At 35.9% G+C, this 17,054-nt stretch overlaps 1 protein-coding gene across 9 annotated transcripts in view; it reads left to right on the forward strand.

Moving 5' to 3' along the window:
• BBS9 (Bardet-Biedl syndrome 9) overlaps positions 1-17,054 on the forward strand; it is a 312,895-nt gene that overhangs the window by 169,316 nt on the left and 126,525 nt on the right. For 7 of the 9 annotated variants that reach the window (XR_015804090.1, XM_088165881.1, XM_088165894.1 and 4 more), the window contains one exon: positions 15,757-15,867. The exons of 1 other annotated variant lie outside the window; for it this stretch is intronic. Coding sequence is in view for 7 of the 8 variants with exons in the window: in XM_088165881.1 (XP_088022007.1) it covers positions 15,757-15,867 (111 nt within the window). In the remaining variant the exon portion in view is untranslated. The remainder of the gene's footprint in view (positions 1-15,756; positions 15,868-17,054) is intronic. One more of the 9 variants, XM_088165909.1, reaches the window with a different exon arrangement.

The raw sequence follows: 17,054 nt of genomic DNA on the forward strand, positions 1-17,054 counted from the left end.
GAGAAAATACGAAGCAGTTGTGCTTCGTTACTTCATTTAATTAGTTATCAAGGGAAAAATGCTTGTTGTACAATTCTACAACAGATTTCTCAAGTATTTCCAAATAAAAAAATACTGGTGTCTATGTCAAAGAGAGCCTTGTTTTTGGTAATTTTTGCAGCACATTAAAACCAGTTTTCTTCTAGCTTAGTGTGAAATTGCTTCTCATGTGGATAAGTTGATTCTCTCTGGCTATTGAATTGCATATACATGACATCATTTTGTTTAGTGTTGCTACAGTGTATATTGTAAACCCTGTGAAGGAATAAAGAGGTGTTCAGTTATACTACTCACAGTTAATCTACTCTGAATTTGGGTCCATGGTATGTAGGAGATATTCTTTCCAGTGTGTACTTTGATATGCACTGTAAAATAGGAAGCTTTTTTGGTAACACAACATTGCCTAACCAAGAAAGCACTCGATTTGTTGGGTCAAATCATTATCATTTAATGCAGAAATGCCACTTCAGCAGGCATGACCATCAGTGGTTGGGAATAGGTGTTAAGGGATCATAATTAATTTGTAGACCTGTGGTAAGGTTATGCTAAGGAGAGCTTTGTTCTGTCTTTCACGTTTACTAATATGAAGGAAAGATGTTTGTTGTGGATGCTATTTATGATGTTATATTTTTGTCAATTCAATATTTCATCTTAGCAGAATGAAAAAGGAATAGTTATAGAGGTATATACAATTAAGACTCGCCATGGTAGGCTGCTTTAAGAAATTCTTGGCAGGTGCAGCAGTCTGGTCCTTCTGAACAGTGAAATAATTGCTTTGATCTACAAGATAAGGATGAAATCCTGGCCCCATTGAAGTCACTGGGTGGTCTGCCATATTGAATTAATTTAGTCAGGATTTTTCCTGTTTACTTAGCAGTTCTGTTACTGTTCTACTAACATTCATGTAGTGGTTGGTAACCTGACTTAGCAGAATGCATGAGAGCCAACCCTGAAGGAGACTTCTTTTAAAAGTACCTTCATATTATCATCACTTAAATGAAAGGATGGGACTACTGTTGTGCTAAAAACTATTTATTACTCAGATATAAATCAGCTTCACAGGCAGTGTGATATTAGAGGGAAAAAAAGTCAGCCATAGCTCAAAGTAGTCACAAGTTTCTTTGTTACAAGGCAATATATAGCATTCTAATCCAATGGAAAGTTGCTATGAACTTTATTTTGTTTTTCTAACCTATCACCTTTACTTGATTCTGCTGCACTATGTATACTTTTATCCAATGGGCTCTTAATACATGTACACACATATGCTTCTATTACAACATCTAAACTCTTATTCTATACAATTACATTACTACACTATAAAACCCTTTGCCATCTTACCCAATACAGTTTCTTCCTTACGGCGTATTCTTACTTACAACTATAGAAATATAAGTTTATAATTTTTCTGCTTAATGTCTATGTACTTTTATTTTTACATTAATCCAAGCCTCTTCCAAGGCTGCACATCAAACCCTTTGGTATCTGTGGAAGTTTCTATCTTTCCGTTTCCTATACCTTCAGAGTCTGAATTTACATCAGGTGTGTCTTTTTTCAGTATTTGGACAAAAGGAATGTACAGAATATGTTTTCTAGCTTATTGCAGATTTGATGTAAGTGGAAGGGAAAACTTAACTATGGAATTCCGTTGTGGGAAGAAAGACTAGAGGACTACAGAAGCCTCATTTTTCCTTGTAAATTTAACTCTATGATGGACATGCTATACTCTTTGTGACAAGTACAGAAACAAAAGTATAAAGAAAATATAAACGTTGGATTGATTTATTCCTATCAATTACTACTGAGCACCAAATAGGAAACTCTCAGCATGCAGTATTAATAGCTGTCCCAAACCCTTTGTAAAGACTGACTGGAGCAAATCCCACAGATTTGTGGAAATCTTTAAAGGAGAAAGAGGTAAGGATCAATTGGGGAAGAGAAGAAATAGAATCTGAAAGTACTTATTGCTCTCAATTATAATTATACATTGCATTTGTAGCAAATCAAGTACAAAGAATCTAATTATCACTTACACCATGGGCTGTAACAGAGAGGGCTTTTTGTGTAATTGGTACTTAACAAATTCAGCCATTTAGCTAGTACACAAAAATCCCCGCAAGTTACAGAGTTCACAGGATAAAATGGATAGTTTGCTTTAAGTAGCATTTCATGTTAGAGAAAGTGCAGATGCTGCTGCAAGATGTATTATATTTCCATAATCAGTGATAGGTAACAAGAGTTGTTTAACAATCCATATCCTATGTGTGCACTTAAGCCATGGGCAGATCAATAAAAAAGCATTAAGCCTGGTGCCAGCTGAAGATATTATACCTGCAGGCCGTTTAGCTGCATAACAGAAAGTGGAGCTGGATTTCAGTAATTCTATTTAGGTAAATCATTATCTAGACAATATCTTTTCCAATTTCTCTTTTAGTTCTTGGCCATTTGGAAAAGGAAAAATCTATATTTAGCCAATGGCATTTCTTTTTTAGCATTTCTAACAAATATTTTTTTCTATATGTGAACAAAATATAGCTAGTGTTTTTATGTAAATGATGTAGTGTTTCATAGCAGTTATATAATCACTTTATCTTTTATTTGAAGTCAATCCTGAGTTCATCTGTTAAAATTAATTAGAATAGTCTTAAAGATTTGAAAACCTCTAATTTATTGTCATATACTCAGAATGTTGAGGGATGTGTTGCATTCTTGATACTGGTCTGATTTGATAAATTTTCAATGACAAAGTACATTGGCCTATAGGGAACTGTTTGAATATGAGATCATGATTAAAACTTGAATTTTCAGAAAAGAACAGAGTCAAAAAGCATTTTAAACATGTTCAGCAGGGATACTGAATCTTCGTTGTGAAGTCTTACACTCTCAAGACAGGCAACCATTGCTCTGCTTCATTTGGTGTTGCAGACATGACCAAATTAAAGGGATAGAGAGTACTTTTTTACCAATGAAATGTATCCTTGTCCTTTATTTGTTCTGTGTTTGAGGTTATTAAGCTTATTTTATGGAGGGGAGCCAAGCCTAGCGTGTTTCAGTAATCTTGAGAGAAGATTATTTGAAGAGAATCATAGTGCCACAGTAAGCTTGGCTAAACAACAAATCCTTTATATGAACACAGACTTTTAATGGAAGAATATTAAGAAGCATGATGTTTACATAGTGGGATTTCTTTTGTGTTTTTTTTTTATGGTTGTTGTTTATTTATAGAAGTTGTCCCCTGTCAAGTTATTGTTTTCAATGAAGGATTTCAGATCTTACTGAGCTCGGGAGGAATTTTGGTGCTGTTGGAGTAAAAGTTCATATCGAGTCCAAAAAACCCCCAACCCATCAGTCAAAATGATGTAATTGTTTTTTCATACTGAATACTTCTTTCTGATGACATGAAGAGGACAATATTTGATAAGTGTTTGTAGTAAATTTGACTCTGAAATATTTAGAATCACTAAATGGACACTTAAGAGATTGCTCGTGCTGTTAATGAACTGTCAAAAGGAGTTAATCACATATCACGAGTGTGAAGTCAAGTTACAGCGATGATCTTTGGATGCCATATTTTTAGATGGTCTTTGGTTTGGCACAAGTTTGATACAAGTATTTGGAGTAGTTACTTTCTATCAAGTAATGTACATGTAGAGAAAGAGTAACTAGTAAGTCAGTGCAGTGGCAAGATAGTTTATAGAAAGAAGAGGGGGGCTGTAAAAAGAACCAGTAAAAGAAAAGTTACATTGCTGAAATATAGGAGAAGCAGCAGGCATGATGTTAATTTAATCAGTGGCTTCATAAAGTCCACCAAATAATTTAAAGCATATCAATGTTTGCAAAATCCTAGCTTTGTTTAAGAATGGCTTTAAACTATAAAAAACAATTTCAAATAATATTTGACTTTCCAGACCAAGTAATGTTTATAGACTAGAAAATGGGATACTAGTATGTTTTTTAGGTCAAGTTCTGTAAGAGGATGTTTTGAGTATTGCTTGGCTGGGTTTTGGTAGCAGGGGGCTGCAGGGGTGCCTTTTCTGAGAGGCTGCCAGAAGCTTTCCCCATGTCCAACAGAGCCATTGCCAGACGGCTCCAAGGCATACCCATCACTGGCCAAGACCCAGCCTATCAGGGGTGGTGGCAGCACCTCTGAGATGGTGTATTTAAAAGGGGAGCAAAGTCTGTTAAACTGCAGCTGGAGAGAGGAGTAAGAATGTGTGAGAAAAACAGCTCTGCAGATGCCAAGGCCAGTGGAGAAGGAGGTGGTGGAGGTATTCCAGGTCCAGGAGCATAGAGTCCCCTGCAGGCTGTCCCCCTGAAGCCCGTGAAAGTAGATGGTGGAGCAGGATATGCACCTGCAGCCCATGGAGGTGGATGTGCCCAGAGGAGGTTGGGACCCCATGGAAAGTCTGGCCTGGAGCAGGCTCCTGGCAGGACCTCTAAACTTGTTTCCTCTCTTTTTTTCTTGATTGATGTGACTGGGCAAAGCAAGCCATAAGATCTCTCTAGCTTTGTGTTATTTGTCCAATATTTTCAGTTATATTTGGAATAGTATATTTCATAATTAGGCTTTGTCTGCTTTGCATACTTTCCTTAAAGATGAGGTAGACATTTCTAAATTATGTTTTATTTTAAATAGACATTAAAAATGTATGTTTAAGTTGAAATAGAATTTCTCTAGCATGTACTGATACTGTACAAACAAAGAAAAATGTGATTAGGAGGGGCAGGGAAGTAGAGGCTCCCTTTTGTGTATAATTTTCACTTTGTACTTTAGCAGATTTCTGGGTATTCAATCACATTTAGAAATCTGGTGTGTTATAAAAATGAGTAGGCCCTTGTCCTGGTCAAGCTACATGGTGATCCTAAAAAACTAGAGAATTAAATAAGCGTAAGGCATAAAAGTAGCAGACTGAGAGCATTGCTTGCTCTGTCAATTTATTTATTATCTTAGACAGTAGCAGCAATATCAGGTTTTAAATAAAATGAAACAGAATAGTTGATCCTGTGCTTTCTCACGTAAAAAGCTGCTTTGTTTCAGACATAGCATTTTTATTGTAAATGCAGGCCGACTTTGCTTTTTACAAAAAAAAAAAAAGAGAGCTGATAATTATCTTCTAGTGAATGTAATTTATTTTATGACATTAGTCGAACTGAATCTCTTCTCCCTCTCTGAAAAGTTCAGTGCCAGAATTCGCCTCAGTTATTAGAGATTTTTGGAAGCATGGTTTTTCAGATCTTCAGATACCTTGTGTTTGATCAAAAGATACTCTGCAATTTTGTAAAGTTGATTCTATTTAAGGTTTATGATGTGAAGTACATGAATCTCCTGGCTACTTCTTAAAATATTTGCAGGAGATATGACATTAAATGGTTTTATATACAAAATTGTTTATCCCTCAGTTGTATAATTTTCATAACATTTGAATAATAGTGACTTCAGTAAAATTGTAGGAATTACATTACAGGTGTGATGCTAGTGAAAGAATAAAATTCTATGCAGTTTGTAGATTCAAATTTTCTCAATAGGAAGTTCTTTGTCCTTTGTAAACAATGGAAAAAGTTCTGTCTATAGGATAAGATGTAATTTTAAACTATTATGTAAAGTTTTGTGCTCATTTCCTCCAAATAAACAAAATTAATTGAATGCTATTGTGATACTTAGTGAAGCCAAAATTGTGTTTCCTTGATTCCTCTTAAAGTCAATCCCAGAGATTTTTTAATGCTGTAGAAGGTTGAGATACACAAGATAATGGATTTATTTGGTCAATGGAGTATATAGCGACAGAAGTATTAAATGCTGGTGCAAATAAACTAAGCATAAGTCATGTATGTTTCTTTTTGCAGTGTTGGAACAAAGATAGGTTACTATAATTGGATTGATTCTTAGCTCCCACTGCAATGAATAAAAGTCATAGCTGACAGTTATGTTAAAACAACATTTTTAATGACAAAACAAATACAATGTTATTTACATGTTCTATGTACTATGGACAAATCTAATATTAAGGTACAACTGAGAAAGCAGAAATTTTCCATACATGAAAACAATGCTATCTTTGGTATGATTTACGGAGGAGCAAGAATTTTCAGCAAAGGTTGCTTTTCAATTGTGGAATGGAGCTTCAGTGTTATTAAAAAAGAGAATTCTCTTTTTTCCTTATGAATGCTTTGATTTCCTTAACTTTTAGTATCCAAAGGATCTATATGTGGTTTGTCTTACAAATCTACTAGATATCAGTTTATTTCAATAACATTAAAAGAGGATGGTTTTATCCATGTTTATTTCATCACTAGATAGATGAATGAGTAGATAAATAGAGAATAGTAATTTATTTATGTTCTAGGAATTGGATAACTATTAATAATTGGATAAGAGAATTGGATAATTTCAGAATGCTAGTAGATAAATCTGTATCTGTTTTGACCTCTATTCCTGTGTCTTCTATGTGGAGGTATTGGAAGGGAAGAAAAAAAAGAAACGTCTTGTTCAGAAACTCCATGTCTGTGTTAGAATAAGGTAGTTTACTCTTATTAATAAATAGAATTATTTATCTCCATGGTTTCTGTTCAGGAATGATTCAAAGCCCTTGGTCTCTTGGTAGTCAGAATTTCTAGTAAAAATTAATTTGTGAAGAATTCCTTCTTGTTCTAAGAGTGTCTTCTGTTTTGCAAGACACTAAGGGTTCTGGGCTAATTGCATTACTGATAAAGATCAGTCTGTTCTATTTTTAGTGGTCTTAGCTCAGCAAGACTGGTCATCTGTTCAAAGCTGTTCAAGTGTCAATAAGGTATGTGATTCCTGTATGATCTTAGTAAACTTCAGCTGACAGTTATTTAACCTGTCATGACCATGGTAACAGGAATTGAACTCATGTTCCAGATGTCATACCAATGTCTTGTACAATAGTGTTACTCCTTTCTTGTTCCCTACATGAAAAGTTTTAGGTGGATTTCAAAATTTTATTAGGCATCACACTGGGACCTTTTCCTTTTGTCAGTCCACAGTTATTTCTGTGGATTTTGTATCTTCTTTCATTTCCATAATATCATTTCTCACTCTCATAATATTAAAGCAACTGCAATCTCTATTAAAATAAGGTATTTGTCTTTTGTTGCTAAAATTTGACATTTTGTGTACTAAACTACTTACAGTTGTTTTCCAAAGTGACCAATTCTGTAAACTTCTTTCAGTAGCCCATCACAATAATGCTAAGAAGTATTACTCTACCAATTTAATTTTGTTTTTCTGAGCAACATGCATTCTTCATTGTAGTCATGTCAATATGGGCCTGACTGGCACCAACACCAGTCTTTTATTAAAAACTTGTCATGCTTTCTCTCCTTATACTTCTCTCAGGCAACTCCACACAGCACTGACTCCTTTCCTCACAGGCAGCTCCGCATAGCACTGACTCCTTCTCTCCTCTCTGCAAGTTTCCTTCTGCATGACTGGCTAAACCCTGAGCTGTCCCTTACCCAGCCGCCTAACCTTGTCTGTCTCTCACACATCTTACCTTGTCTGTCCCTTACCTCCTCACAGCACAACCAGCATCCATCCCAAACTGTAGCCTACTCTCAACTAGCTGACGCACTCTTTTATAAAAACACCATCCTCATTGGACAGGCAAGGCTGTCTCCACTTCTCAGTAATCAGTACAGATGTAATTCATTGAAGAAACTTCCTTCTTCACTATCCTTACCACTTATCTTCCCACACTTCACTACCTAAATTTTAATCCCATTTACTGCTCCACCATCTTCTGTTATCCACAGCATATCTGATATAACATTTAATGTCAGTATGTTTTGTTCCTGTATTCTCTAGCCCAGAATCATGCATTAGCATATATCCCAAATGCTTTTTCTTTGATTTCACTCAGTTTCTCATCTGGATTAGGCATAGGTCTCTCATCAACTGTTTCTGTCTTACTACTGTTCTATCTAGGCTGTCTCAAACATCCAAAATCCCCAGCATAACAAGGCCTCATGCAGCAAATTGCATTGTCTTTTTTTCTTGTTCACAGCTAGGATAAAAATCCCATTTTCACTAAACTGCATTTTTAAGCTTCCCCTTGTTGTTAAGTGTTTTCCTTAGGCCAGTATACTATAAACTCCCTGAAGATAACTATTTATCTTTTCCCCCCTAAATCAGTCAAAGACTGTTCACTTTCACAGTCTTTGCACTATGGTTGTGTGACGGAACACATTTGTAACTCATGGGTTTCAGCACTGCAAACCAGGTCACAAATATTTACAGTCTCTTTAACTTATGAGTGCAGGGAATTAGGACTTGCTTTTCCTTTACTAGTAAGTCCAACATTTGTGGGTGTGCACATAAATACAAGTATATGGTGTCTGTATATGTGTCTTCATAACTGAGTCTTCAACTGGAAGAAAGTTTCATATATGTGTTCCAGGAAATAAAACTGTTTTAAATGGGAATAGGAGCAAAATATTTCTTTACATTTTTCAGAATGATGGATACGAGGAGGATTTTTTAATCAAGACTGTAAAAGTCAGTTTTAGTCTGTTTACTTTCACTGTATGCTGGAGAAAGGTTAGAGAGTACGTAAAGACAATATTGTGGAAGTTTTTTGACAGGCATGTTCCAGAGATCTCAGCTGCTCCAAACACTGTCTTTGAGGTGCTCTCTATTGTATTGGCAGATAGAAGCCAGAACTGACATTGGAAATGAATTTTAATATGCTCTTAGAAAAATAATCAGGAAAGTGTTTATCAAAGGGAGCATTACCCATTTAAGCTTGTGATGTAAATTAGTATAAAAGTCTAAAGGTCTAGTAGCCTCCTTACAACTGTGTATTACCAAAACAATGCAATGCAGGCTCAACAAATTAAAAGTCTTACTAAAAAAGAGTATAAATTTCTTTATGTGTTTCCTATATGCATATATCCAAATACACATATATGTATATTTATGCAAGCAAAATGAGCTTATCTTGCATATTCTTCTTGCTCACCAAAAGGGTAGCATGAAAGTGGTTTGTTACTGAATGGAGACTGTTGACCTGAGAATAGATTGACAACAGTATATTCTGTAACTTCTGCTACTGCTGTATTTTAAGCATTTTGAAAGAAAACCATGTCTAGTTATGATAAACAAAAGCTATACTTAGTGATACACTGAATATGGGGAAGAGGATGTGAGACCTAGTCAGCAAAAGCCATCAGGTGTTTTGTGAAGTAGTGTACTTTGAAAAAATAGTGATTTTTTTTTTATGGTTATTTGTCAAGCATTGATATTCCCCTTGAAAAATTCTATTGTAAACTGATTTTTCTTTTCTGTTATGTAAAAGCAGATGGAAATACCCCAAGCACTACAAAATTCAGTAAGCTGCCTCTCCCAACACATATCAGAACACAGAACATGTTTTTCAGCCAGTCTATGCTCATCAGGTGAATAGGTGGTTGGATGGAACAGTGCATTTTTGTGGCGGAAGTGCAACTCTCATCATTCGTCCTTCGTTCACAGTGTGTAAAAAGTGCCTTTGGTAGATACTGGGTGGCACTTATACAGTTTGCTATTCCTGCATTCTCAGTCCTGAGTTAGTAAGGGTACTACTGAATGTTGATCTTGTGTTCTTGGCCAAATGTCCAATAATGTGTCTTTAATGAGAACAGCTGTTGGATCTGCTTTTAGCAGTGTGTTTCCCAATGCCATTTGTATGACTTGCATACCACATGCACTGAACCTCATCCTAGAAGAATGGCCAAGACTGTTTGACAGTTTAAACACCACAGTTGCTCCCATAGAGAGCTTCTGCTGCCAAAGTACCCGAACTTTGTAAGTCAAGGTTTTATGCACTCAGGCATATTCAAAATATTTGAATGGGCTACAAGCTCAAACAGAAGCCATGCAATTGGTAGGAGTTATCTTTGCATAGCTCTCTCTGCAAATAGTGACAACTCATTATTGGGAAAAGGCAAAGAATTTGAGAACTGGAAGTTTTGTTAAGAAGAATTTCAGTAAAACATGAGTAAATCAGAATAACAGTCAAGTATGTCTCTGTGTGCTTCCATTGAAAATATGTTTTGATGATTTTCTATGACCTTGGACTACATATTTTGTTGGTATAATTTTTTCCCCCAGTTTATTATTCCACTGGAATGCAATACAGAAATATTTTCCATCATTTTGTTGAATTTGGTTGTGTCAAAGCAGACAGAAAACAATGAAACTGTGTGACTGCAGGATTGTAGCCACTGTTAGACTTAAGTGATTTGTTCTGAAATCTATAACTGATTATTTATGACTCTGTATTCTGCAAGTGAATATCTGACCTAAACTTGGACTGTTTGCTATTGTGAATTGTGACAGTGTTTGTTACCAGACACCCATTTAGGAGGAACAAACAAATAAATGCACCTTTTTCTCTGCCTTCCCTTCCCCTTGCCTTCCTTTCTTAGTTCCCCCACCCCCTCTTTCTCCCTCTCTAGTTATCTCTCTTACTTTTTCCCTTTCTCATAATTCTTCTCCCTCTTTCTCCTCAAACTTTCTAACAGAAATGTGTTTGTGTTCCTGGAATGTGTCAGTTCAAATGATAGCCTCTAATCCAGGGCTGGTATGTGAATAAATGTTCCGTGTATCTCATAATATACTCAAATATGTGTTGTTTTCTTCTATAGATTGTGTTGTTTTATCTTCCATTTAAAAAGCAGCAATAGCATTACTTATCTTCGCAACCTCCATGCAGTTATTTCAACAGGCAGGCTACTTTCTGATGGGCAGATCCTAATAAAATTTAGAGGACTTGAATAAATGTAGCTGTCAGAATCAGTACAAGTAATCGATAAATTGTTTTAGAGAACCTCTAAAGCATTGGACTGCATTTTTGGTGTACATGTTCCTAAAATTTTTGACAGGACAGAAAAGTCAAGTGGACATGGTTTTGGGTATAGCTTTTTGAAATCTCTATGAAATAATTTTGCTCTTTAGATTATCTCCATTTTATAATGGTATACATGTGGATGCAAAACCTGCTGTTTACAGAACTTCCTGCTCACATTTTGACTATCTTGCTACCAAAGACTGCTCAGGAAGCTGTTTTTTCTTCTTTCTGTGGACTCTTGTAAGAGTTAATTTCAGAGGAAAATGGAAACTTTATGCATAGTTTAGGTTGTGATTGAGTGGAAGAGAAAAAGGAAACTCAAATACTCTGTACCTCAAAGTGCCTTTACATTTTTTTCTGATGTATGTCACTTTTGTTTTCCTGTTTTTCAACTTTTAAAACCATATTAAAATGCATAAAAACATGGTGACAGGAACCTGTAGGAAAACTGTCAGTACTTAATTTTGTTCAATATGTGTTATATGTTTATGTTTCCTTTGGGTGTGGATATCTTTTTCCAACTTAAGAACCAAAAGTGTTACAAAACAGATGAAGTGAAAATAAGCAAGAGAAGTCTCATTTCCTTTGGTGAACAAAATTCACAATTAGCTTGAGTGTAATTTTATGCATGTTGTACCCTATCAAGCAGTTTTGTTGACAAAAGCTTGCTTTCTTGGATTTATTACAATTGATAAAAGATCTGTGATGCCAGACAAGAATTTAGCTACACAGAAAAGGGGGAAAGACTGGGTTAGATGTAATAACATATTCTAGATGTTATTCCTGCCAACAATTAATGGGGAAATGTATTTAATGAAGCTCTGTTTACAGACTGACATCTGGAGGACTTCTCAGCTTGGATAATTTCCAGTGTCTCGATTAATGTACTACTATTCGTCCCCTTTCCCCCTTTTTTCCTTAAATATTTCACTTTTCAGATCTGTACCATTCAGTTAATTGTGAATGAATGTAAATTATTTTGTTGCTGTGATTTCTTTTAGAATTCAATGTACATAAAAACTGAAAATGCTTGCTAAAGACATCCAGTAAATACTTATTGAAATATATTTAGAGATATAAAAAAATTCAAGGAGTTATTTTAACTTTAAGTTCTGACCAGAGAAGTCAGAATATAGACCATGAGTAGAACTTTTGAAGTATAAAATGAAAACCTTGCAGTCCTAGCAGAAAATGTTTTTGTTTGCTTTTTTTATTTATTTATTTTTCCATATAGCTGTCTTTGTGAGTTGTAAAGTGTTTTTGAATTACAAAATCCTGGTCCATCATGGTTTAAATATTATATTCAGTAGTGTGTATTTGTGCCTTATCCAGCTTCTTTTTCAGTCCAGTGAAAGTATGAAATTTGCTTTGAATGTTTCCGTTCTTTCAGTATGACAATAGTCTTAGTGTAGTCTCCACATCTTCCTTCCTGTGGGAAATCATAGCATGTTGTCAAGGGTATCCATTGCTATCTTGAGGACGTGTATCTGTGCCGATTGGTGCAAGAAAATGGAATTTCCTGTTAGTTTCATTGGAAGAAGTGGGTACCACTTGTGTTGGGGCAGGCTATGTGTAGATGAGGGTCCAGTCATGCTACCCAGCCCTATGCATCTGAACAAGTTAAGGGACATGTTCAGCAAATTTGAGTAGCTCCTTCATTTAGAAGGTAGTACTGATATTAGAAGAGCAAGGTAGAAATGATCCTGTAAACCTCATTGTCTCAAAAAGGGTAAAAATTTAACTACTATACTACTTTCTTGTCTGGTCACTTATTTAAATAGTTATTGTCACAAAAATTCTAGTGAAATCCTGCTCCAGTGAGAACAGTGCTTTTAGCGCAGGGAATGCCTTTATGAAACAATAGTATTTAAAAAATATTTCATAATAAACAGTTATTACCATCCTTGCAGAAGTAACATGTAGTTACTACTCATAATATTGATGCTAATAGTACTACTGTGTGGTCTGTCTAAATTTTCTATTTATGTAAAATAGTATGTCACCTGTAATATTTCAGTCGTCCGTATTCTTGGCTGTCGCAGACCACTAGCTGGTGGGTGGTGGAGCGAGAGGCAGCAGTGCTGTGACCTTCCAGAAGTGTCTCCAGTAAGGAGGTCACTCGGTGGGACAGGCACACACCCCCAGTCACTCAAGCACACACTCTAGATAGCTCGTGTGGGATTGCTGGCAACAAAGAAGTGGGAAGGGTCTTTGTATGGAGTTGTGAGGAGGAGATTTGTTCCAGCCACACACGGGAAAAGACAAGAAACAGTGGAGGATCCAGGTTTAAAGATGTGCATGGGAGGGTGGAGAAGAGCATCAGGGCCAAGGGGCTGAGGGCTCAGGGGTGGTACAAAGGCAGGGCAAAGGGTGGCAGCCACATTTTGCCACAGCATCCCACCCCCTTTTCCCTATTGGGTAAAAGGGGTGGGATGCTGTGGCAAAATGGGGGCCATGGATAAGCAAGGAAGGGAGAACATTCTAGGGAGCATACATATAAAAGGAAAAGGGGTGGAGAGGTCAATGGGCCAGCCGGGGAGGTAGAACTGGAGTACATTTGTATACATAGCAAGGCATCTTGGGAGAGGCTCTGTTCAGTCTCCCTGAACAGGGGAGATTTTCCCAACTTAGGGTCTGTCCCTCTAGGGGCCCATAATGGATCCTTGTTCTGTAGGTCCACTGGCCTCCACACTCAGTAAAATAAATTTGTGGAAAACATTAATTTTGCTTTTAATGGCAATAATTTCTCATGGTATCATGGCAAATAAATTTCAATGAATCTCTCACATTAAAATCAAAATCACAACATCCTGCTTCCTTTTAACAAGTAGTGTGTTGTAGCTAAGAGCAAATAGACCTTTTCCAACTCTTATTCAGTTACTGTCAGCATTGAAATCAAATGAAATATTTTGTCACCAAAGACCATCAATCCTCAAGATTGTGTAAGTTAATGAATTTTGGGTGTTAGAATGAATGTTAGAAAAGTTCTCTATTTCCATGTAGAAATTCAATAGGTACTAATTGACTTGGTGAGTTTTTGCTCATGCTGTTACAAAATGTTATAATATTAAAATGCATGATGCCATTCTTAATAGTTCAAGAAATCTTAATTTTGTATCCTGTATTTACAGGCTAGTGTTTAAGAGTGTAGATTTTATCTGAACAATAAGAATTCAAATACTCTGAATTGACTTTTAAAGCAGTGATTTCCATTTCCTCAAGTCTTGTAGTTTACATTTTAGTCACAATTTTCAAATGGCAACAGAAGTATTGGTTTACAGGTATTTATTTGCATTTAGGCTGTTGATACATTTATATTTAATGCAATGTCGGACAATGACCCCACAGTTATGGGATTTTAACATGAAGAGGTTTTTCTAATTTCCAATTATCTTTTCCACTTTCATAGCAGGTCTCCTAAGTATTTGAAGCTGTCATGGATCACAAGTCTGCACCCTGACACATTTACTCCTAACCTTTCTTTCTTACTGACAAAATTTGCTTGCTGTAAATCAAACATAAATCCTGTGATGTATTTTGTCTCAGGGTGTATTTGGATAAAGCAGCTTGTTTCTTCACTCTTCCTTAGGAGCAAAAGATGCTGTATTAGTTCTTCATCTGATAGGATTGAGTATTTTCACAGGACTTGTTGGAGCTGCCATGCTTTGCCCTGGCTACTCAGGGTGGTACATTTCTGTACAACATAGCCCACTGGTTTGCCAATGCTTCTAAAACTACCAGGGAAAATGCAACTTTCCTACTTGGCAATGCAACCTTATTTTTAATTGTTTTATTCATTTAGTTTAATAAAGGGATGATAGCCTGTGTTGCTGCAAATTTGATGCACTTTTTACGGGGCCTGGAGTAGAAGCTGTCTTTTCAAAATAGAACAACTCTTACAAGAAGGTAAAAAGTCTGTGTGCACCATTGGGAGTTGATGTGCTGCTTATAAACATGTGCTTTCAGAGCACAATAAATCAGTACATGGATATGTTTGCTTGCTAGTGGTGTTCCTGGGAGGCCTGTGAGAAAAAGATGCAGCTCAGCTGTGTACTGTATTGCTGGCAATGCACTTACTGTGAGGCCATCTTTTTGCTGTGGAATAGTGACACATCCTCCAGTCTCCTGATCACAGCTGTTCTGAAATAAACTTACATCAAGCTATTCCACTGCAAGCCACTACAGCTACTACTAGTACTACTACTGTATTATACCTCTCTTCATATTTTAAACATAGGCATTTAAACATATTTGAAGAAAGAGCTGTAAGTAATTGTGTTGTCTAATGAATGGCTCATAAAGTAATGTTGAAGCATACAAAGAAAATGTTATATCATATATCCTATAATCACTTGAGTAAGGACACTGTCTTGGACACTGAAAGTGTCCCTGTGTTTCCATATCTTTAATAAAAATACTGTATTTTATAGCCCATAAAAAAAAAAAAATCAGCATGTCTTTCTCTGTCACAAGCTAACAATCTTCATAAGGTTTGTTGATTTTGTAAAGTTATTTCATTCACACTTAATTACTCTATTAATAGAATAGCTCCCAGTAATCTGATCTTTAACACAAATCATATTATTTTCCATGTTTTATGTGGAAATAGTTTTGCATATTCTGTGGTCTAAATTATTTCAAACTTCTTTTTCAAGATGACATAAGTAGTAGAGTTCATTAAAGCATAATCAGCCTTCTAAACAATAGTGATACTTTTCTTTAGCAAATGCTTCCTTGAAGTGAAAGTAAAGACTATTTTAGTTTTATATGTTCCTTTTAGATAATTTATTGCCTCTTTTCCTCTGTTTTGCACCAGTGAATTTGTTTTGTTGCATAAACACCACATTAAGTGTCTTCCATTTTCAACTAGGTGGCTGTGCTACAATCCCAGAGTCTGATTTAGAGGAAAGGACTGTTATAAAGGGCTCCACAGCAATGTTTGCCAATCATGGGCAGACCACAAAGCAGAAATCCAGGTCTGGTAAGAAAAGGAAAATTGTTATTTCACTTAGAGGTGTACAGCTCATCTTTTCAGAATTCTTGTGGACATATGAAACAATTGGGCTATATTTCAGCCTTTGTTGGCATAATTTCTAGCTTTTCTTGCTACAATAGTGTAATGCGTAGGAGGATTCTGAGCTTATACAGCTTCTTCTGTCAAGAATGGCTCAACTGTAAAGATCAGTCTTGGAATTAAATAACTTCAAAGTTGAAAGGTTTTGTGCTACGTAATACTTGAGTGAGATTCTCACAGGTTGTATTCACTATCTCTTCCACAGAGGCAAAATGAAACTGAGGGCATTTTGGTGTAATAATTTTCCTGTTATATGGTGGTTACACTTTGTGCTAGCTGATTAAAATATGGTCATTACTTATCTTTTGTGGGGAGACTTCCTAGAATTTCAGAAAAATATTATTGGATATAGTAAAATGAAATTATACTGGCTATAAAATATGCTGCATACAGTGATGACACATTTTCTGGAAAGACTTAATGCTGCCAGGAACTGTGATATAGTGTTAATATATTTTAAAAGCAGCACTGTAAAGTACTGCCTTGCAGTTTAATAAAGTGTCTGGTAAATTCTCAGAGTTTGACTCTGGGAATTTCACATTGTGCTTACTACATTGTACTTTCACACTTTTCCCCCCTCCTTGTCTGATTTTATCCTATAATATTTATTATAAAGTGTATTTGAGTATTGCTTGCAAATCAGAAGTGTTCCTTATGGACAGGTGTTGAAGTTAAGAAAAGCAGCTTAGAGGTTGCAAGCAATGACAATCAAAAATAAAGTCCCTATACATCTGCAAAGCCCAGTCAATTGTGTGTTTAAAAAGCATTCAGCTGCCTGTTTGCCCAGCTGACGGTAGCACAGACAGGCAGGGAGTTGGAATAGATAGTTAATTTCAATAGCAGAATTTATATTAACAAATTTTTAATAGTGCGCAGGAAAGAGGGATATCTAATGCAGCAATGTATAATAATGTCACAGTGTAACTTAAAAATTAGTATGTGCTTACAAAAACAACACGAGAGATCCCTGAAGGCCTAAATTTCTGACTCTCTACAGTGCTAATTACTTGTCGTGCTCATCAAACTTCAGGTCATTAGAAAAAGAGAGCCTGTCAAAGTTGACATAAATATAGTTTAACCTTTGCCATCTGGAT

This window comes from Sturnus vulgaris, chromosome 1, assembly GCF_052056855.1.
Source record: "Sturnus vulgaris isolate bStuVul1 chromosome 1, bStuVul1.hap1, whole genome shotgun sequence".
Classification (NCBI taxonomy): Eukaryota; Metazoa; Chordata; class Aves; order Passeriformes; family Sturnidae; genus Sturnus; species Sturnus vulgaris.